General features: G+C 37.9%; 1 protein-coding gene across 9 annotated transcripts in view; it reads right to left on the bottom strand.

The window, feature by feature from the left end:
- Positions 1–25,032, bottom strand: part of LOC143900330 (disks large 1 tumor suppressor protein-like) — a 332,595-nt gene that overhangs the window by 81,295 nt on the left and 226,268 nt on the right. For 7 of the 9 annotated variants that reach the window (XM_077411538.1, XM_077411537.1, XM_077411543.1 and 4 more), the window contains one exon: positions 12,013–12,048. The exons of the other annotated variants lie outside the window; for them this stretch is intronic. In XM_077411538.1, the coding sequence (XP_077267664.1) occupies positions 12,013–12,048 (36 nt within the window). The remainder of the gene's footprint in view (positions 1–12,012; positions 12,049–25,032) is intronic. 9 annotated transcript variants of the gene reach the window in all.

The following is a 25,032-nucleotide window of genomic DNA, read 5'->3' as shown; positions in this document are numbered from 1 at the left end:
AAATGGATTAAATCGGCCATTATATCACTCTTGAATATAATTTTTTTTAAATAAATAAAAAATACACGTATTTAATTTTATTTTATAAAGCATCCCTAAATTGTCATCGTTAATCGTGCTAATTTATTCAGACGAATTTAATCGTAGCTCATGTCGCAAGACGAGACTGCGACGAGGTTCAATGCTCGCGTTTTTCTTAGTGGAGAAATCTAGAGAATTTATACGTTTACTGTTTTTCTCTCGGTTACTTCTTTGTCGGGTCTGACAAATATTCAGCGAAGGTGGAGAAGGTCGGACAAGCGGCAGCGCGTTAAGCTTTCTTTACACACGAAGAAATGGGCGACAAAAATGATATAAATATTCATTAACGGTGTTCTCGCCTGAGAAAATCCCGCGGGCGAACACCGAAAACAAACAAACAAATTGCGGTCTTATACGATATCCCGGCGTAGGCGTCTGTATCTCGTGTAAATACTACAGATTACAAATAGCGATGTCATCACGATATACTTGTTGAATATAAGATCGAATCGACACGTTACTTTATTATGTGTGCTCGTAATCTTATAATTAAATTATTACATTTTTCTTCACATTCCTGAAAATTTTTTAGATGAAATATCGCCCATCTGCAAAAATGTGACGCGTCAAGTCAATAACAAAAAAGGAATAAAGAATGCACATCGAGAATCTATTGTAAAACTAAATTTGTTTTAAAAGCGTGCTCTTTGCACACGTTATTTTACAAATAATACTATAAGTGTATATTGATGTTTTCATGTTTTTAGAGATCGAAGTAAAAAAAATAATTTTAAAGTGAGAATTAAAATTATTGAGATATATCTAATCCAAGAGAAAGAAAAAGAATACATTTACATACCTCAAAGATTCACAAAACTTCAAATATAGCAGAAAAATGTTTTTAATAAATTTTTTAAATCACAAATATTTTTTAAAAAGATTTTACCTTTAATAATTATATCTCATAAAAAGATTTCTTTAAAGAAATAAATATTATAAAATTTTAAAGATCCTTATTATGTATTCAAAGATGAATGTTGGAAGAACTGCATTTATACTTCCGCAAACTATTTAATCATAAGAAGTTCCAAAATGAGAAATATCGCACGATAAGGAAAAGCAACAAATCGTAAAACATACTTGCAAAAGTCAGAACTCAAAATAAAAGCGATTCAAAGAAAGTAACTTCTTTAAAAAAAAAACTATTATCATATTTTCGTTAAAAGTTCAAAATTTTCAAGTATAATATAAGAAAGCAATAAGATAAATGTCCCATCCTCTTTTAATGTTAAAACAAGATATCATTGACAACAAATAAATAAAATTTAACAAACAAAGACGCCGCGGTAAGGGAAATCGTAGAATGTTTAATACGAAGCACGAAGTACCGTAAATTTATTCCAATCTTGTATTCCGTGTCAGCAAGCCAAAGGCTCTGAGTTTTCGGACGAATCGGAAGCGGGGACGCCGCGCAGCCCTTATCCTGGTCACGTCCGGCTGCTTTTCTTTCCCCATTCTTTCCTGGCCGCCGTCGACGCCCGGTGTTTTTCTACCGGGCGCAAAAGAGGTTGTCAAACGTTGCTTACCCTCGTAAAAATCCGTTCTTCCAAACCGTATATATGTCTTTATCGGATTATATGGGGAAATCGAGCGATTCCGGTGCAATAATAGCATGGCACGAAGCTGCAGACCAGCAAAACCACGAATTTCCACGAATGTCCATAAAACAACACGCTACTTGAATTTGGAATGTAATGTCGTAAAGCAATAGTGTGTACAATCAGAATCGCGAAATTTGTGTTTATACCAGATATGCTGCCCATTCGACCGAGATGCACACAATGTAAGTGCCTTTATACTTTTTGCCTTTATAAGATTTGTTCAAATCTATCGCTCCTCGCGCCGCGTATAACATTATAATGACTTTTAAAAGGCTCTCGTAATTTTCCTTTCTCATAATGTAGATTTTATCTGCGGCGGCGGCTTCTTCGACAGTCCGATTTATATAACTTATTCAGCATCAATTTGATCGAGCGAATTATATAAATCCATGGCGTGTCACTTTTTTTTTCATTTCCATCCCACGACGATCAGGGATTCAATTTCTGCTCCTTAGACTCACGGTAAGTGCTAGTTGTGCTCCTGAGTAGTTGCACGCGAAATGACGAGTTGCTTTTCTCATTTCACGCAATCTCGATCCAATTTGTTTTTATTGTTTACGTAATTCATACTTTCGTTGAGAGTATCAGCGTTCAATCAAACCGCAGGTCTCGCGGCAGCGATCGAAGTGGCGCAAATTTATCCGATTACTTTCCCGTACCACCTGTAATTTCCCGATTACCGCCGCAGGGAAGAGAAGGGATTCGGGATGGTCGCGCACGTTACTAAACTCCAAGTTTAGCAACGACGAACTTCAATCCACGCCGCATAGTTGCATACAACCTCGAGGATATGGTGTAGCCTGCAGAGTAACGGAGCGGCCGGGACAATTTCTTGAGGGACACTTTGACGAGTTAATCCGCGGAATGCCTGAGAATGTCCTCGCGGTGCAATAAATTCTCTCGCTGCGAGAATTTATCGAGACACGGAAAGTATGAATTTAACTCCCTTCATCGCGCTCACTCACTGTGCCCTCACCTCCGGTGCCCTCGAGAATTTCCGTGGAAATTAAGACATTTTAGAGCGTCATTATCTCTGGATAGTCTACGGATAGCAGATGCTTCCATGAGGCGTCCGAATTTAATTACGAAGTTTATTTATAGCGTCTTGTAAAGCAGAAGAAAAGAGAAACTACTAAATATCAAATGTATTTACCAATTGACGGTTTATCCCTCGCTCGGTGTGACATTTGATATTTGAGCTCTTAATAGAATTTATAATTTACAGATAGGATACAAAAATATTGAAAGATATTAAAACTGTAAGGCAGAACGTAAACATTTGTAAATACAAAATATTGTATATATTATTTGTAAATATTTTGTAAATATTTTGCAAACGTTAAAATAAAAATAAACATTCGGACATTTTTCGCGCTAATGGTAGGTATTGCATCGATACAATATTAAACTAAAAACAAACATAAAACGAGAACAAAAATATCAATTCTCGAATTGTTCGAGAAGAAGTAATGAATCGTTCGTTCATCGTTCGTATCGCGATATCCCGAGGGTTGAAACGCATCGTAGTCGCTGCGATCGTGGAGTTCCCGCCGTCCGACAGAAGTAGAGATTGTTTCCGGTGGGCAAGGGGAGACAAACTAAGCGATTCCATATTGCCGGTGTATGGTGTAACTCCCTCGGGTAGTTTTGACTAGTAATCCTAGGCGTGCGGAGTTACGGCCACCGTGTTTCATGGCTTAGGTAGATCGAATGAGCCGGTCCCGAGTAACAGTGCGCGCTCGATCGAGGTGATCGGCCTGGGCATCTTCCGTCGATTCAACATCGGGGAACTTCATTCTACTTCGGCACGTATCGTTTACCGGTTTACGCCCGGGGAGTTTACGACCTTATTCTGCGCCTGCCATGCCGAAATCCATGCAGGTGTAACGGCCCTCATCTCTCCCCTCATCTCCCCATAGCGATGCCGCTCGATGCCAACAAGATATTGGCAGCGGTATTATGGTAAATGGTCTTGTGTTAAGATGCTATATATTGCATAGTTCGTAAATAGGTTCGCCGTCATAAAGATTAATTACGTCCAAGATTCGCGACGTATAAGACGGTCAGCTGATCTAGATGAAGCGAAAGTCGAGGTAATCCGTAAACCGTCCTGCTTAATTTTTAAAATTTATTGTTATGCTATGTTACACTACATTTATAAAGTTTAGAAATGTAATTCTCAATTAAAAAAGCATTACAACCTAAAAAAGTGGTGTATTTAAATAATTGAAAAAGTGTATTTCACACAGTTGTAAATAGATAATAGAGAGAACATACACAAAATCATAAATTAACTCAGAAAATAATGAAATATGTACATAACGATATTGTATTAACGGCAGTAGGTTTAACAATATTCAAACCAAAATAACGGACTTGAAATAACATTCAGAGTTTGTCTCGATTTCACGTCGATTCGTCGAGACACAGTAGTTTCTTACTAACGCGCAGCCAAGCAAAATAAAGAGTCCCGGAGTTTACTTTTCGTTCAAATTACTCGGCGGAGCTTTACGCGCGCGCCGAACAAGTTTCGCGAAGATAAACCCCACGGAAATTGTCCGTTAGTTTTTAAAAGTCAGGACGAACGAGCTGTCAGAGACAACGAAGTCGACCTAAATACACTCCTCAGGTTTTAGATTTCATCGCGGCACTCGGAGGACCTTGTGCCACGGCTGTTTTCGCTCCCCTTATATAATGTTTAACTTAGCGCTAAATAAAGGTTTCCCCGGTGAAGGGCGTGAATCATGAATAATTCATCCTATTCCACCGCTATATCGTCAAAATAATGATTCGTTTTATCTCGTCGTTGCATCGTTATTAAAAGTAATAAAAGCTTACTTAAAATTCGTAAAATTTATACTAATGTCACTCCTACTTCAATTCAACGTTTGAATTGCATCGTTATAATTTAATTCTATGATCTGTAAATTGAGATGTCTAAAAAATTTCGGGTTACAAATAATACTATGCATCGCTGTGCAACTCTACATCCTATACGATGACAAATTTATCGTATCAGAGGAAAATCGACCATGCTTTAGAGCGTACTCGTACCGAACTTCGGATCCTTATCTAGTCGGTAATCCCGATGCAGATGAGGTGGAATACATTATGATAATATTTCCCAATTTTCAGATGCGGGCAAACCGCCTCTCTGGTAGAAACCAACACTCGGACGTCTTCCCGTTTCATAAATCAATTCATAAACTTGGAGACCGTTATATCGATCGCCGAGTGGGGAAAGAAACGTATTCACTTCTACCGAAGCCTTAATTATTTTGGTGTGGTGGAGATATTCGTTGAGGCTGATTAATATTTACCACACCTGGGAGCTTTCGCTTCGCCGCGTGTATCCGTAATATCTTGTAATGAGGTTTTATGCTCATATGTCTCGCACGTCGTGCGCACCTAACTATTCATAATAAAATCACATTAACTTATTATAAAGAAAAAAAATATACATTGCTTGTTCGAATATTCCGTACTGATAGTTTTACTGACTGCAGAATCGCTTATGTGCTATCATACATGATATAACCGTTTGCATTAATTACGTTCATATCTGTTATTTGGAAATGAGTTACACGCGCGCAATTCGTACACTAAATTCACGGAACAAGGCGCTTTTTGCGACACTTGATCGAACCGATCGCATTCGCGATATGACCATACGGTACAAATCTGCGTTCTGCGTTTGCGGTTTTATCCGATTCGCAAATGGGCGGGTCTAGCGTGGCGATTACAGAATTTGCGAGTTAAAGTTTATGCACCTGCGGAGAACATGGTATCTGCATGTGCCAGCCCAGGGTGGCTACGGGTGTCCTAATTCCAGAGTAAACACTTTCGGCCGAACGCACCGGGGCCCCGCGCGCGCTTTCGTTTAATCGGTTATTTTGATATTTACCGACGTGACCAAAAATCTGAGCGGAAAAAGTTTCCTCTCCGTGGGATGAGGTAAAAATATATATACATTGATTTTTACAGTGTGTCTCCTTTATCGCCATAAACAAAACTTTCTCGGATAACAATTCGCTCGGATAATTCTGAAGTTTAACGGATGTAACTCCGTTAATTGTATAGTAAAATAAAGAATTAATTTTGGAATATTTGTTGGAACGTTCGCGTTTTAATAAAACATGACAATAAAAGTTTGAATAATAATAAAAGTTAAATCCACAAAGGATACGTTGCAAAATAGAACAAGATGCAGCTAATCCGCGGAACGAGCATAATGACACTGTTCGAATCAACAGAACAACGTGCTTTGCAATTTATTTCAGTAATTCCCGTACAATAAATGTTATACATTTACACGGATACGACTTCCCCACGTACGGAACAGCATTCCAACGGAAAAATGTAATTATTCCTAATATCTATGCGTGCCACTATTAATATAAATTCCGTGCCTCGTGCGAACCGCAACAGAGTATCCTCCGTGAAATAAAGATAAATGATTGCCGGCACGCAATATATACTCCGCGTATTGGAAAAATCATCAAGAGCTGAAGAAACACGTTGCCGTTCGTGCTCCGTTGAGTCAAATATTGTCCTACGAAATGCATTGTGGAATCGAATACGAGGCAAACGAAAGAAAAGAGATTGTTCTTCTATTCGAAAGAGTAAAAAAAAAAAATAACGAAAAACCTAAATTTCCCCATGATGTTCAGAAAAGTGATCAGATTTTAAGATTCTCTTTGGCCAATTAAAGAGATTTTTTAAATTTAAATATTTTTAAAATGCAGATTATACATTACAAGATATAGAAAACTCATAATAAACTCAGGAGCGTTTTATTTTGTTAGGATATGAATATAAGATTTGAAAATAATTAAGCCTTTTAAATTTGAAGTCGATCTCTCCTCGCAACGAAAATGTTAAGGTATCAAGAGATAACAATTGTCTGACAATTGAAGTGTGGGTCAAATAATATTAACAGAATTGAATTATTAGACGTGTGAAACTGGCACGAAGGACAGCGCCGCCGGTCATCTCCTCGGAACGGAAGGACCAGTCATGATCCGTCACTAACGACTAATGCAGGCAATTTGCGTCGACGCCAAGGGACGCAACCGAGAGAGCGATGCATGCGTACGTCATTTGACGTGATTTATACGACGTGTCCCGTTATAATACCGGCAGCCTATAATACAACGCTATAGGACCGGAAACGCGGGAAGTGCCAGGAGAGGTGCACCACGTGGTAATCAACATGAGCTACTGGCCGATGATCCCTAACCACTAATGGATCGTGTCAGGAGATGCGATATCGATTATTCCGATGAACACAGCCGATAATATAACATATTATAGAACATGATTTAATCCCAACAACAAGAGAGAGATATCTCGTAAAATATATAATATATATCATGATGATTTAGAATTATGACTAAATAATCCATAATCTACATAAAAACCGTAGAGGCACTCATAAAGCTAAAAAAGGGAAGATCCACGAAGAAAGACAACTTATCTCGATATTACTGCATTAATGACGAAGTTTATACAATTTAGAGAGATTTTATAAACTTCGCAGTTTAACAGCCTTATATATGAGATACATATTTAATGCGCCGTCGATATTTCAGCATCTCAATTAAGTGAAGATCTATAATCACATTTTAACGCAGACTTCATAAACTTGATGACTAGGGCGTGATATTGCGATGAGGAAATACGACGTGTTGAAGGGAGGGGCGAAATGAAGACCCTGATGAAACCGGGATTTCGACGGCTTGGAATAATGCGAGATAGGGATGTTTTCCCGCGGGAAACGATGCCTGCAACTCGAGTCCTGAATTTCAGGCGGCGCGGCGATCGAAGCCCTAACTTGCCTCGTCGAAAATAGATCTCGGAATGTCGCATGCAGATAAGCACTCTAGGATATTACAATTCTCGCATTATCAAGAAGGTATAAACATTATCAAATTATGTTACTATCCGCAATAATAAAGCAGCATCTGGACAATATTGCATAGTTTTCTGTCGAGAAAAGGAGAAGCGTAAAACTCGAAAAAACCATCAATAATTTAATATCACCGTCAGATATTAAATAACCACCAATCACTTAAAAAATATGCGAAAGTGATAAATGCAAAATTCAGTTGCGCAAGTCCCAAATATGACGCAACATACGATATCACGGACATAGAACCATCTTTTATGCAGCCATCGTAAAAATAGATGAAGTTTTGTCAATTCGACAATATCTCTGTCATTGCTCGTGTATATCACATGCGACCCAGCTAGAAATATCCACCACTTTTTTACGGTGGTTACATAAAAAGCGGATTTTTCCCGGGTACATCTGTATACCCTGTATGCAGCGCGCGTATACTAATCCAAAGGAAATGAATACTGGAGACCGATCCTGCTGCGTATTGATGAACGCCCGCGGAATTCGTCGAGCCATGCGGGAATTCGCTCCATGCCATGAATCTCCCTATTCACGGGCCGGGGCAGTCGTTTTCCCCGTTGGCGCGAGATTTTTCCCACGCGACGGGGAAAGCAAACAGTTCTCCCGGAGCCACGACGAAAATATGATTCCCGCGACGTCTCGTAAAAACGACTTGGCTTCATTTCGCTGGATTATGCGGCACCCCTTTCGCCTGATTTACCGCCAAGGCCAAGGGGAGGTACGGAGGGGGGGATACGGTACGGAGAAGCTGACGGAAAAAAGGAGACAATAGGGGCAGAGGTGACGAGAAGACAAAAATAGGTATACGAAACAATAAACGAAAAAAGAGAGGGGGAGAGAGAAAAAGAGAGACAGGAAGGTAATCGACGGCAGACGGCGACTTCCGGAAAATTACACGAGCCGGAGGCTGCAGTTTACTCCATTTGGCAAGCTCGATATTCACCGAGCCGCGTTCTCAACCAGACTCCCCCATCCTCCCCCTCCTTCTCCCTCTCTGACCGTCGACGAATGAAATACGCCCTCGTCTGAATTTCAAACGGCGTTGCAAATCGAATCAGGCCCGCTATGAATCTTCCGACGAACCCGAGGAGAACAAAACTGGTGAAGTTTTGAGGAATAAGAGGTGATGGGTGTGTTTGCACATTCGAGAGACAAGGGTGATTTACAAGGCCGACGAGGACTAATCAACTCCATTGAATGAATAATGTCCTGAAATAGCGGTACCTGAGAGGGGGGACGTGGGGTAACATGCCGCACCCCGTCAAGGATCCGTCTAGATTTAGAACACAAGATTATATTTTTAACAGAAGTTTTTTATCGCGAGATATCGATACGCACAGATATATTAGCCAAAATCGATAATGTGTAATTTATTTGACGTTTAATACCAGTTTTAATTAGTCGAATAATGAATCAATCGAAATATCAACGCAGACACGGGTCTCCATCCAGTTAATAGGACGAGAAAGCAATGAAATGCAACGTGTTAGTTAATTAGCCCGATGTGCGGATTTCCACGACAGTCAGCGAATATTTTGCGCCGCGCCACGTTCACATGCATGCCCGAAGGGAAACACTTGTGCATATGTGTAAAAGCAACATGTATTGCTGTACGTGTGTGTGTCTACATGGAGTTTAACTTTCACGCCGCGGGATAATTATTTTAAGCTTCCCGACTATCGAAATTTAACGTCCATGATATCTTGTAGAATTAACGCATCATATACCGTCATTGTAATCCGTACGGAATTGTGTGCGGCGTTTGATTTCGCTGCATCTCTTCGTTCGCAACGAATTGAGGATAAAAATTATATATTAAAAAAATAATTATTATCGAATAAAGAACCATAAATAAAAAATATATTGCCTTCAAAATGCTTTTTCATAATTTCTTTTATGCAGCTATATAATTTAGATATGATAAATGATAATAAATAGAATAAATTTATTTTAAATTATTCGCATTTTAAATTTTTAGTCCATTTTTTCAAAATTACATAAAGCTATTCACACATACGTTTCTATTAGGTACATCCTTACTTAACATTGGACGCGTTCAGCAGACCAAGCCGCTGAGTAGCAGTCAAACGTGATTGGCTCTTACTTTTAGAACCAACCAATCAACGCAGAGTGTTGATAAGACGAACTCAACAGTTGTGTCTGCTGAACGCGGCCATTATGTCCGAGAAAATCACATTCAAGGAATAATAAAAATAAAAAGAATAGTATACGCGTGACAGAACCATCTTTACCAATTGTGTTTTTTCTTTTCACGATTAAAAATTGCAAAGACAAGATCTAATAATATGTTATCTAATTGCTTAGAATCATTGAAGAATCATTGTTTGCTGGCAAACTCTCGAGAAGCAATTGGATTAGTTTCAAATTGGCAAATTGGATAAGACCGCCAGACGACGGAAGCAAGCAGGAGAGCGAGTAGGAGAAAACCGAGATGACACGATTTCCTACACGCGTTACAAATCGATTTCCGGAAGCATGAGGAAGTTCGCGCGGACCGAACACTTATTCGCGGATCTGTCGTTTTACACGTCTTGAAAATCCGCGTATAATAATCGCCGAAATTAACCGATCAAACGATGATTAAGGAACGACGTGTCGTGAACGCAATCGTTGCTCGTAGATTAGATTCCCGGACTACCGGGAACGGCAAGGAGGATCGTTAGCGCTAATGACTCAGGGGCAAATAATTATCCGTTACGTCTTCTTGCGCGTGTAATTTACGAGGAGACATCGCGCAGCAACGATATGAAACTGCAATTACGTCATGATAAACTTCGACGTATATGTCAAGATAGACGTCGCGCTATTTTATAAAACATTTGTATATAATACCGCGTTTCAATTTGGTTAGCTACTGTTGTCATTATCTGGTACTTTCGCTCTCTTCCGGTCGCCGGTAAAACTTCTGTTGTGCAACGAATAATTTGTACCATAATAAATCAAGCTGAACACATTACATGGTACTTTTGCAGCGTTTAACAACCACGATAAGTTTAATCGTCGCAATACCGCGTCAATATTATTACAGGTAATATTATAAACTTTAAAATTTTGAGAATATTTATAGAAATTCAGGCTATATTAAAAGTTCTGGCTTCATCTTTAATAGTTCTCTAATTTTTAATCTCTATTAAACTGATAAGATCAGTCAAGCTAACATGTCTCTCAGCACCATTTCTTCGAAATGGCACGTAGTACAATACAAAAATATAATCATCTTTTGTGGTACAATTTAATACAAAATAAATAAATAACTAAATATTATCTCTCTAATTGATCTGGTTTGATTCGGCTGAGCTTAATAAAGAATAATTTTTAATATGTTAAATATTATAAATAATCATGGCCATGTTAAAAACTGTTTTAAAATAAAAATGCCAGATTCATACAGCGTTTCAGTTTATCTCTTGCGCGAGTTCTCTTAGCATTTTAAAATTTATAGAATTTATAATTCTATACGAAAAAGTACTGCTTTTCAAATGCAAAAAATATCAAATATAATTAAATAGGAACGAGCAAACGTTGTTACAAGTGTACCAAGATGAAAAAGACGTAGATTTTTTCTCGTTATAAAGTAGTTTTCACATTATTCTGTAACTATTTATGCATTGCAGTAAAAGTTCTAACAATAAATACTAATTAAATAGTTCCTGAAAAATTAATATCCTTTATAAGGAAGGCAAATCTATATATGTATTAAGGTAAAATGCGTTTTTCGGGAAATCTGTTTATTCTAAAATAGTTCTGCAATCTAACATTATTTCTGCAATCTAACAAGAGTTTTAACAAACACTAATAAATATATATATTTCTCAAATTAAAATAAACTTTTTATTTAACTCAAGAACTATAGAACTATTAAAAATAAAACCAGACCTCTCAATAGTTTATGAGTTCTTTTGAAATGATACGTCAGCTTCGCGCACCCACCGATGATAACGGTTATAGGATGATAATTTGTAGACATGCAGGACACGCATTGCGGGAACTGTTTTAATTGTGTCATCTGTGTAATTAATAGAAATATAATGCTTTCGATAAGACATTACCGTTCGCGTTTAATCATATAAAAATGCGGTCTACTTTCGCGCCGAGAGAAAAATTTGAATGGCCATGTTAATATTAGTCAATAAACAATGTTGAAATCCTTGACATAAAATTCTTATCAAATTTATAAAAGGTTTCTGCTAATGTCACGATAAGCAACGTCTTTACACCTTTTTGATATTAATATCGAAGTTGGCATATAATTGATATAGTCAAAGTAAAACATGTAAATTAAAGGGGACGTGAACGCACGTGACACGATTGCGATTCTTCTCTCGGTCGCGACTACTTGCTAACAATCTCCTTGTCTCGGCTACTTTTTGCCACCAACTTTCTACTTACGTGTCTCGTGTCGGCTGCGAGAAGAGGAGTGTGTGCCTGCAACAACCGAGCGTTCAGAGAATTAGAAGAAAGGTCGCGTGACTTTTTGCTCTTTGCTAGCTTGGGGGAACTTCATATGCTTCCGGCAAGGCCATTCATCTCGCGTCGGATTCCAAAAAATGACCAAAATATCGCGACATTGTTTCATCAAGAATATCGTTTACGTAAACATTATACAAGTTCTATATCCGTAAGGTTCATATAAAAGATTTGCATTCAGGAGCGTATTCCTTGATGAATTTTCACGAACGCATGATAAATCGTATATAATTATGAAATTATCTAACAAGAAAGGATTATGGAATTTTCGCGAATTAAACTACACGGACGCGAATAAATCGTTATTATTCACCATGTGTATTATAGCTCTCACTTTAACTAGATTATAACCGAAGTTTAATCTACAGTTTTGCTAACAAACTATAAAGATATAAATTGTTTCCAAATTCACCACAGTATACGCTCGTGCAGTTTAATGCAAAAACTTTACAAAACGCTTTATATTATTACACGAAATGTATATAGCCATCCAAACTATTCATATATTTAATATTACGTGAACTTTTTTGCAATAAATTCGCTTTTTTTCATAACGATCGAATTAATGAGATGGACTGAAATGTTGAAGTGATGGTTTTAGTGTAGATATAAATTTTTGGCCAGCTTTTTGAAAGTTTATACTTTAGTGCAGCTTAGGAATTTTAGAGAGGAAGTCGTTTCTATAGAGCTGTGCTTGCATGCTGTACAACATGTGTTTCTATCAAGAGCAGATTATTCATGCAAACTTAGACGAAAAAATAGAAAAAGAATATTTCTCTGTATAGCCGGCAGCGGTGTCGTTCTTGTTGATTCGGTTAAGTTCGCAAGCATTTAGATACTTCCTTCGCAATGCAAATTTGCTCCTTTTGCATACCTCGCGCTTATTAAACGCGGTGAGCTCATTAAAAGCGGAAGTTGACAACGGCGCGTGCGAGCACGAAATTCTCCACTTCGCATAATTATCGCGCCCATGATAACTGAACTTCGCGCTGCAATGTAACGACGAATTTCACCCCGTAGCGTCGTCACCCATTGCGATAATGTCGCGGAATAAACGACGGGCTTTCAAACGCACGTTCGATGTGTCAATTGTTAAAATATTACGTTTCACATGGCGTCCGAATCGAGTGTTAAAAACATCGCTTATTATTCGAAAATACACAGAAGTAAAATCAATGTTACTTTAATGTTACTAAATTAAAATACCTGTCCGACGCACTCTGGCATGGGCACATAAAAAAAAGAGAGAAAGAAAAAGGTTGCTCAAAGAAGGAAATGGGCGTGGATGTAATTTTCATTCGATTAAATTCAAGGAGAGAAAGACACGCCGTCCTCGTTTTCCCAAAGCAATTCCAAGCAGTTGTGTAGGAGATTTCCTGATCATTTTCACGTGCACAAGGTCCCGGGACATTCGCGGTGAGTAATTCGTGCTGCAAATTTGATAAATCTCGACAGAGTTTACGACGGGGAAGAAAATGCAGGGCGTGTAAACGCAAGAAATACAATATTTTTTCATCGTTATTCAATTAATATGCATCCCTGGCCAAGATTGCACTTGTCAGCATTTCATGCAATAAATTAAATATTGACACTTGTAATTTTATCTCGTTACTACGTCATTAAGTGAGATATATTGATTTGTATAATATATGATATGTTGGGTTATAATCGACATGTAATGGACATGACTGTGTACTTTTGATCTGTGAATTGATAAAATAAATTAGAAACTGGTTTGTTCCGTTAAGTCAAGTTATTATATTCAATGCCACTTAATTTACATTCTATAGTCGCACACTCGATCTCAAGTAAACTACGCATAAGTGATAAATAAAAAGAGGCTTTTGAGAGTTTAATGCGGTTGACGATGCGTACGTTAACGTTAAATTAATCTTTAATAACTAATGTCAATTTATAATTAAGTATTCTATTCGATTTATATTTATATATCTTATTAGTTATTATATTAAAGATCGATATAACATTAACTTATTACGCACCGTCAATCGCGCGTTATACTCTCAAAGCCCCTTTTTAATTATTAATTTTATCATCAAGAGTCCTTTGTTATTTATCCAATTATTAAATTACGCATAGAATTATGTCGCTAGATATATATAAAAATCTTTTAAATAAATCATCGGTCAAGAGAATCGTAAGAAAAAAATATCGACTTTTTAAGTAAGGACCTCGTTAAAATTGTAACTAAAGAGATTGAAAGATATCACATAATAGTCCATTGCATTCAAATATATTCCGATTGCGTTACATAATCATTAATTTAAGGATTCCGGTCATCTTCGAAAGAAAGACATCGGGATTATTAATCGACACGGTCGTTATCGTTATAACGACGCGCTATCTTTCCCGAAATTCTTACTATAGCGAAATGGCAACCCTCAATTGTTCAGGGTTGAGCGCGAGAAGTGGCCGCGCGTACGGCCAAATTGAATTTTATATTTCGCTGTGCATCGTGAGTCGGGCTTCCGGCCGCCGCGGCCGCTCCAATGTCCCCTCGAAATTAATTGGCCTTCAAGCCTACCCCGTTACAGTATGCGATCCGACAAAAACAAAAGAAGTTTTCTCGTCGCGAGCAAAATCAGCATCCTAATTTCCCTTTCTTGCCGTCGCTCTCAACACGATACGGTGATACCCTCGCTGAAGATAAATCGTCGCGATTAGCTCAATCGCCGAAAGCTTTTTCTCGATGAAACGGCACGATCGTGCAATCGCTTTAATAATATGTTCCAGCAAGCTTTACAGAAAGATTAATAACGAGTTCGTTATTGCACTCTAAATACGATGGTATAGATGGATTATAATAAATAATTAGAGAGCCTATAATATCCGCTTGCTCACGAAATATCTATTTCATGAAACTATTCAGGAAATGTGTTAAAAAGTACTCTGACAGATCAATTTAATTACCTGAGGTAATATTTTCTATACGCGATATCGTCTATTGACTCTATATTGTTTTTAACCGAAGCTTGAGCTAGACATCATAAAACATTTCTGTGCCGCGAGATAGCAAACTTTGTTCGCGAAAAAAGAGAAGAAAAGAAAGAAAATAAACGAAGAAAGGGCGTGCTGAAATAAAACGCGACGCAGTTCTTTCTTTTATCGCGGAGCAACGAAAAAGAGAGTTTGGTTTCTCCCGTCGTTTCTTCGTTTTGTTTTATGTAAAACGGTGCTATCATGTTCCGGGATTGAAGCATCGGGCCTTTTTTCATGGAAAAATCGGGAAAATTGAATTTTCACCGGCGTGTTACGCGGGAGATCGAGAGCGCGACGATACACGCACAGAGGAAACGGGCGCGGGAAGACAAAGTGATAAGCGGCCAGAGATGCATCGATCGCCGGAAATGCTCGTGGACGCATTACACCGTGATTTCCGGAGATGTGATATCGATCGCGATATTCTGCACGCGTTCCCGAAATACATTTGCGTGTATGCGCGCGCGCGCGCGCGTGTATCCGCGCCTCCTTTATCACCTCGAATTTTCCGTCGCAGAGGATATTGCCCATAAATCTGTCCCTCGCGAGTTAGCCCGATACATACAAACGCGGAAAAATCTTTTTTTTTTAAATATATCGCGACAACATTTCATTTCTCTTTCTATTCTTTTTTTTTTCAAATCAACGTGAATTGCCTTTTTTCGCGCGCGTTTCGAAATTTCTAAGTTTTTCGTTGAATTCAGTATTCTCGCAATTGTAGAGTGAACGGCAAATAAAATCTGCCAAAATATAACAAAATAAAAAGGAAAAAAAAAACGTCATCTGCGGAGAACACCGAGTGCAATGAGAATCGGAAAACCGGAAGAAAAATTCTTCCGCTACGGCAGCAGACAAGTTCACGGCTGAATTTCGCGTCGAGATTCTCAGAAAAAAAATTTCGCAAGGCAGCAAATTTAAAGGAGAGAAATCTATGCGTGTCGTTGCGCTCTGTCGGATCTATTGTCGAGCACTGTCGAAGATATCGAAGATGCGAACGGTGCAGCATGTGCGACGACGCCGCTACCTAATGCATTTTAAGGCACATGCGCCCGTCTCGCCGACAAGGCCACGTACTTTGCTTATAGGCAAAGAGAATCGCCGGGATTCGGTTACACATTTACACATTTATGGAATATCGATTTTCGTCGGTGCGGCGGCGGACCGCGTCGCACCGCGCACCGTGTCGACGGGAAAATTATTCATATATTCGTCGTCGGTGAGACATACCCAAGGGTTGTCCGCGTCAAAGCCACACGAGATTGTACCGCTGCCAGGCAGATCGATCCACGCGGACGACAAGCAAGAGAGGCAAAAGAAGCAAATTGAAAGTAACCTCTCTTGTTGTCGGGCAAATTTTTAACTTTAGTACAGGACGGTGCGCGAGACACACGGCGGAAGTTCGCGCGACGTTGAAGTTCGCGCGCAAAGTTGCGAGGGCGAGTCTTCGCCGGCCAAGTTTTCCGGACGTGAAAAGATTAAAGAGGATATTAACTTCCGAAAGAAGAGCTACAAGAGATGCGCCAGTATAAAGAAATAAATTTTCACGGAAAGATCGCGAGTTTCGCGCCGAAGCGCCGTATGACCTAAAAGAGCGGGATCTTGAGAGGAGGGGGATAGGATAATAAGGTTATATGCAATAATTTATCTCTTTGCCCGAGAAAGAAATTCACGTAGGTAAATCCCGCTTGCTGACTTGAGAAATTCGAACTTATAATTCTTCCAGCAGCCAGTGTGTTCGCGCGCGCGCATGTCCATCTGTCGGCTATCAACGATACAAGGAAACGTGGTCAGACGAAAAATTACCGCGCGTGAAACAATGCGGAGATAAATGTCGTTAATTAGAAAAAAAATCTCTCTTGCTCGAGATCGTCGCGTTATCCGTGAAGAGTGCAAAAATGTACATTAGTAGAACTACGCCTCGTGACGGATTACGATGTCAACAGCGGGTCAAAGGGAGAATTTTTTCCGAGCTGCCAGTCACGAAGCTGAGAAATTTAATTATCCGACGGACGCGTCTCGCGCTGCGAGGACGAGGATGAAAATATTCGTCTCCCCTTTCAAGCGCTTTTGGGCAAACTGCACAGGAGCCGAGGGGTTGGGAGAAACTTACGAACCGAAGCGGCGGATCGATAGGAACATGAAACGTGGCAGTGATACAAAAAGCGCGAGCTTACGCGTGGTAAGTAATTAACGAGGTTGAATCTGCGCGAAAAAGCGATACTGCGAATTCGTCGATCAAAATCCCCCCTTGCTTCTTTTTCCTTGACGTTATATGTCGACATAATTACTTGTGTGTATATATATATATATATATATATATATATATATATATATATATAACCGTAGGGTAACAGCAAAGATTAATATTTCCGAGGCGTGCCGCGGAAACTGCGGCGTAAATTAAAGATCGATTTGTTGCCGTGTCTGTTTACGACAAGCAATTTTGAATGTTGATTAAAGATGGGTTTTGCAATTTCACGACGCTGGCAAACTTATTATTATACATTTTATGTCATGATGGCAATTTACCAATTTTATTACAAACTTAAAATCCTTTTATATCTACAATGAATCAGGAATCGATTCTTGATGTTATATTTTTCTATATATCAGGATATTATTTCTGAAATAAAAAACAGAGCTTCGTAAATGAGAAAGTAAGGTTTCTGCGATGTGATTTCTGCGATATTCGATATCTTTGACAATGATTAAAAGATATAGATATAAACAATAAATACCATCACGTTATCTCGAAAAGAGCATTGATCTCAAGCCGTCAGTGAATCAGGATTCTTTAGATAACACTTATCAGCTACAGCGATGCTGAAAGCGTAACAAAATTCCAGGTAAATTTTCACCTTCGTCTCATCATGTTGCATTCTTCACACGAAGGAATGTCGTTCACGCGGCAGTGATTTACGAAAACTCGTCGATATTTTACTAGGAGAAATAAAACATGTAAAATACAATAGTATATTACACTACAAGGGCCGAAAATTCAACTTTCGGCCCGCGTAGTGTATACGATTTTTCTTTATAGCCGGTCGAAAGTACGTTATTAATTTTACTTTTTTTAATTTTAAATGTTAATAAGCATGTTTTTTATGCCTGCCCCCGACATTTGCGGCACGAGCGAAGCGAGTGCTGCTGGTCGGGGGGGCAGGCATCAAATAATACATTCCAAGAGTCAAGTCTTGTAATATTTTGTAAAAATAAATTAATTCTATTCTATCAAAAATAGATTGTATCGATCAACAGACTTCTTTGGCAACGTATCTGTATTTATTAACTAATACTCATACTAGTAAACTATCATCAGAATGCTTATCTAAAAATTTAAATTTAAATAATCAAATCATGAATTATCAAAACTGTATATTTACCGGAGATATTACTTCTAACTACTCTAATATCAAGTTTGAAAACTGTGTTTTGTGTTCTATCTGCCACTTTTTATACGTGTCGTAAACAAGATTGTATCGAACAACAGACTTCTTTGGCAACGTATCTGTATTTATTATCAATCGCGCTTCTGGATCGAAATTTCGTATAACTTCTTTCTCGTCTACGGATTCATCAGATGACATATTGACAGAACAATATTGATGACTATTTTTAAGGTTAAAGGGCGTTAAGGTTTAAAGTTATAGAGAGCGCGCGTGTACTTTTCACAGGGAGTAAATGTTAAACTTTCGTCCCTGCTATTAGGGACGAAAGTACGTACTTTCGACCGAGGTATGAAGAAAAAAAAATGTTTTGAAAAAATCCATGGATGTACCCATCCTTTGTATGTAATCATTGAATAACTTCTCATTTTTGAGCTTTTAATAAATTCGTTGTTGTGTTAAAAACACATCGTATTTATCCTGGTAAAACAAAAAAAAAATAGATCATGCTATTCTGGATTCCGCAATGAAATAGGAATCGCCATGTGCCATACTTTATGTGACTTATGGGACACATTTTTCGCATTTGTAGGACAACCCTCCGCAAATTAGAAGCGGATGAGGGTCAAGGTAGCCGCGATAGGTCGTCGATGGAATTCAATTACTCCTGAACGCAGAAAGCATTAAATTTCGCGTCCCTGATCATTGCAGGCGGGTCTCTTACAAGCTATTTTAGAATCCAAATAATAGACGATAAATTCTTATCACACTTCCAAATCCTCTATATATTGACAACATTTTTATGACACATAAAAGGAAATCATTTCGCTACACTTGTGCGCTACAGAATGCGCATAAACCATTTCGTATCATAATTATATCAGAGAAGATGATTAAGAGAATTAAACGCGGAAAAATTTCTAACAAGTATTTCGACCATTTCGAAGTATTTTTCAAGGTCGGCTGTTCTTGACAAAGATACGAATCCCGCTTCGTCACGGGGGTTGAAGGTCTAACTCCAATATTACTATATACGTTCGCCAGGATCGCCAAGCGTGAAGTTAGAGGGTCTATTCCGGTAAGGGATGATGGTAATTTCGCGGGTTGAGACCGATTCATGTCGAGAGTGAAGCTAGTTCACTGTCAAAGAAAACGTCGCGCCATTCGCATTCCATTGTCCCTCTGTTTTATCATTTCTTGAATCAGAAATTGCCTCGTTTTTAAATTCATTTTTTAAAAACGGCGCGGTGCGGTAAATTTTACTCGTCAACGACAAATGCGCAGTATTATATCGTTTGAAAAAAGTGCGAATAAAATTTGCAGATTTGAAATTTGTTATTTTTTAATTTCTGATGAAATTTCACCGGTAAGAGATGCTTTTTAAACTTTCTATTTATTAGTAGACCAGCTCGATAAAGAATAGTATATCTAACATAACTTACTAATTATTCGACTATATAACATAGAACATCTGTTTCAGAATATTTGTTATATATTTGTTATGTATTTGTGCCATACACTTAATCTGATATTACATCATATGTTTTAGGACAATTTATCACGTTTTCTGTATCTAGACCGTCATATGCAAATGTTAAAAGAGTTAAGAGTTTGGCACGGAATATATGGGAACGGATTTTGTGTTCACACGATAGTAGCGCAAGCCCGACAATTACGAAACAAATTTACCAGCGGATCTCTGAAACAATGAATGTTAAAGGATGGCATGAAAAGGCGGGAATCTCTCCCAGTTCAGACTATTGGCTTTCGAGGTGAAGCGGGGCAGGTCCGGTCAACGGAATACGTCCCTATGGTGAAATACGTTCGCGGATACGAACGGTCATCCATTTGTCCGCTGTCGACCGTCCTCCCCTCGAGTCGCTTGCAAGTCCTTCGCCCTTCGCTGCCCGGCAGCGCTGCGGGACGCCCGCCATTTCTCAGCTTGGTTCAATTTAAGGAAAATGCCTGCCGTGGCCACGCACCGATCCATTCATACGGATTTGCCTCGCTTATAATCGATACTCGATACTCGTGTGTATAACCTGTCCGCGAGTTGCGCTCCCATTTCCTCCTCCAAATGCATAGCACGATACAGATCGTACCCCGGGGAAATGCTCAATGTGTGTTCCCTTTGACAAGGTCACCATCTTCGCACAGATTGTTCTAATACGATTTGACGAATGTTCGATTTGAATGTAAAAGCGCGAAAATATTTGTAAACTTATCGGCCTTAATATCGATTAATATTGATCAAATGTATATAGAAAAATTAGCCTACGATTGTATTTTAGTGGATTTATTGGAATAAATTGGTTTCAAACATGAATAGAATTAGGCTTTTCTATATAAGATTAATATAAATATGGAATATTCTTTAAATTACTTTGCAATAATTTTGATTTCTTGTTCGATGTCAATTCTGTTGCCAAAATTATTTCATTTAGTTTTACCAAATTAAAAATTCAACATTCTCTCCCTCTCTTTTTCTATTCCTGAATTATTTTCTCAAAATATTGCAGGCATTTTCGGTAAGCTTGCCTAAATAGTCGAAATATTCTGGCGGACACAATACAAATAACCAGTCCCTTATTTGCATGTATTCCTTTGCATACAGAGATCGGAGTGGACACTCTAAATGCGTCTGCTGCTACCATGTTGAAGCTGTGCCGGGCTCTTGAAAAATACTTATTAGAAATACGTTTGAATTTGCCTCGCGATACAACGAGGAGTATAGAAGTTCGCGAACTTCGAGCATGCCGAACATCGACCGAGCTAACAAGGTATCCGCTGCTACAATACGCTTAGTTCATGCGGCAGGTATACTTGTGTCACAAGTACAGTCTTCCTCACAGCTTCAACAACTTGCAACAATTTCTACAAACTTGTATCGATTGTTAATGCACGCTCACCAATAAAAGCACGCATCAAACTTTACATTTTAGTCTTGAGAATAATTATTTTCGCATGTTATATCGCGTATTACTTATGTTACGTTTAAGTTAGTGGCGTATCTACAAATTTGTGACAAATTTTGATAAAATTATATAAAAAGATTCTCTTTTCTGTTCGCTTAAATCTTAAATTATAAAACTAAAAGAAATCAAAATAAAAATCTGTAGGTGTCCAACTATCTAAAGGCTCTCTTCAACGGATGCCGGAGCTACGAAAAGAAGTCATTTTTCTCCCGAGAGAAACAATGGAGCCTGCTTCAAAGAGTCCGTCTGCAAAATCCGTCTAACCTTCTCCCCGAAGAGCAGAGGTTTTTGTCGGGGCTATTTTTTCGGGCAATGGGTTCATATCTCTGGCTAGATTACGCGCGTTAAGGCCGGGACCGGGGAGCTCGCTGGAGACTGAAAATGGACGGGCGAGCGTATGCCGGGCTTCCGATGTCGAACGAAAGCACCGACAAGTGCGGCGGCTTAGTGTAGCCGGTCTCTTTCATCCGCGTCATTATTCCGGACTTAAAGCTTCCGGCTAGATCGTGTAGCGGTCGTTCGCTCACAACAATGAGACCAAGCCCGATATGATCTGCAGAATGACCGCGATTAACGTTGCACGCGCAACACTCGTCTATTTGCGATTTAATCGCGACATCGATTAAGCCACTTTTGCTTTCTCACGTTAACAGTAAACTATTATTCTGTTATTCTCGTTTTTTATTTCATTCGTATGACGGTGCTACAACAGAATAACATATGCCAGATATATTTCAGTCATTTTTTCATCACTTATTCTTCGACAAAATCGATTGATGTTCATGTAAAGTTAAATAGATAATTCATTATGATCATTAAAATTTAAACTTAAAATTTTCGTTCTGTCAAGTCTGGGTTATTATTAGCTAACAAATAAATTTTTATTTATTTTTGTGTCTAAATTTTTATCTTAATCTTCTCAGTCGCGTGAGTAGTTGTTCCTTCCTTAAATAACAAAATTAAAATAGTAAAGTTTATAAGCAGATATGAAAAAAATATATATATAACGATGCCCCTATAAATATCATAAGATTTTGTAAAACATCTGATACAGTCTATAGAATATTGATAATTTTCAAAGTGGCGAGAAGCTTTTCTCCGCGTATTCGAGTATAAAGGCTTAAATATATTATCGTAAGAGGGGAAAGAGAGAAACAAAGCTGATCAAAGTGCAGATTACTCTTCGTAAGTTTCCCTACTCAAGGAGTTCCGACGATCAAAGATAAAGGTCCCGAGTGCATTTTGCGACGTCGCGAGAGATGTGAACGAGGGGAAAGGAAGAGCGTCTTGTGTCTGACACAAAATGTATGGTGTAGGCAGCCTACCGTGAAACACTCCATTCAATGGCGTTTGGGTATCCCCAACTACGGGGATGTCGGGGGTGCACGAGTTACGCGACTTAATATCGAGCGTGCAACACACCAGGAAGCTTTGTCGGATAAGGTTTCCCTTGATTCGAAGGAAGTTGTTCGGCGAACACTTATTCTGACAACAGCGATGATCAATAGTTACCGTACTTGGTAGATATACATATCATATAGTGTAATTATATATATATATATATATATATATATATATATATATACACACACATATATATACCCGTTTTAAATAAAATTTTGTAATCTCCATGCAAAATGGAGATTACGAAATTTCGTCTCTATATACGAGGCAAAATCTAATTAAAGCAATCACGCGCGATTATTAACGAGTAATTTTTCTGTTTCTTCGTACTTTAGATACCTTTGTAACATCTTACTCACTTGTGAGGCTCCGTTTGTGTTTCAATTAACTCTCAGTTACGTTTCAATTGGAACTAAATTACGATCTAATTAGCTCTCTTCGAGTTTTCAACTAAATCTGAAATAGATTTTTCTTTCCATAGCAGTATGAGGTCAAGAAACATCTCACATAAAAATATCTATTTCGTTATTGGAGCGATAAAAATGTTTCATTACAGCCACAAAGATACAAGAGTAAAGTATTTTGAACAAATTAGTTGTGTATTAATTTTGATATTAAAATATCCTGGTCCCGAATTTATTGTTCTCTATTTAACTTATTAAACATATCTTTTACTCTTGTATACGTGACGCTAGCAACGCCATATTCTTGAACTTTGTTAACTTAAACGCAACAAGCACTAAATTCTGAATTAGGATATTAGAGCACTAAATTCTAGGATTATTTTAATGTTAAAATCGATATAATATGTTTTTGTCTCTTTCTAACAGTCTCCCTTAGAAACAGACAAAGAGTGAATTGAACTAAGATTCAAGTTAAACGACGTTGGTAAAAACGGGCATTAATGTTGTTTCGTAAGTAATAAATTGCAAAATAAAGTATATCATGAGTATTTGATTGAATAAACAGTTTAATGTTATACTTATATAAATAACTTATTATTTTTACGGTTTGCTTTTATGCAGTTACGGTACATTCATATTTCACACACACACACACGCACGCACACACACACACACACACACACACACACACACACACACACACACACACACACACACACTCTCTCTCTCTCTCTCTCTCTCTCTCTCTCTCTCTCTCTCTCTCTCTCTGAAGTATTTTAGAGCACAAAACTAGCACAAAAATTCTGGCATATCGGTTTTTTGTTTACGGTATTTCGAACGTGTTTTCAGGAATGCTATAGCTTAACGTAAAGACATCATCCTCACTTTTGATATTAATTTCCTGCAAATGGATAGAAGCAAATTCGGGACTAAAGCAATAAATTAGCATTTAAATTGTGCCATATATCCGAACTTTTTTTAATGGTGAGGGTGTTGGGTTTGCAGAGGTAAAGAAAAAAGTTTTGTTTTTATAAAAATTACAAAATTCAATTTAAACAGTAACCAATTTTTTCAAAATGTAACAATATTTTTTTAAAGCTAAAATTTAATCAAATGAAATATATTACTAACCTCTTTTTAGCTACACAACCCTTTTCACGTGTTGTGGTTATAATAACATACAATTCATTATTTAGTCTGACGTAATTTTCAAGTTTTTATTGTTTTTAATGATAAATAATCTCTTCGTAATAATGTATGTGTCAAAGATTGCAATGTATTTATAATTCATTATAAGTTTTATAGTGTTTATTACGAAAAAAAATAAAAGAATAAAATTTTAGTTATTAAAAGTACATTATAAAAACATAAAAATTTATCAAAACAATTAGTAAATACGTTGAACATTTTGCAATTGCATAAGTACCATAGGGAGTATATTTCTGTATAAAGATAAAAACTGTTTACCTAATTACTTATGAAAAAAATAATATTTTTAAACGTTTTCCCTAATAATATATTTACGCGATCTCTTGAGAATCCTGTTTTATGCAGAGTTGTTCCTTTGTTCATAAAAAAATTATTTGTCTTAACACGCGTGATGAACGAGACCTTTCTATCGCAAAGTAACAAGATCGGTAACAAGGCCGTCACGGGTACAACAAGCTATCGCTGTCGATTTCTGCGATACATCGCGCGTTTCCTTCCCATCGTACACCGATATCCAATTACAACGAACACCGCGCGCTCACTCGTGAACATACGCGTTACATCTGC

This window comes from Temnothorax americanus, unplaced genomic scaffold (assembly GCF_048541705.1).
Source record: "Temnothorax americanus isolate GAGA-0224 unplaced genomic scaffold, ASM4854170v1 Scaffold3, whole genome shotgun sequence".
Lineage (NCBI taxonomy): Eukaryota > Metazoa > Arthropoda > Insecta > Hymenoptera > Formicidae > Temnothorax > Temnothorax americanus.
This window is presented reverse-complemented; position numbering and strand designations above follow the sequence as displayed.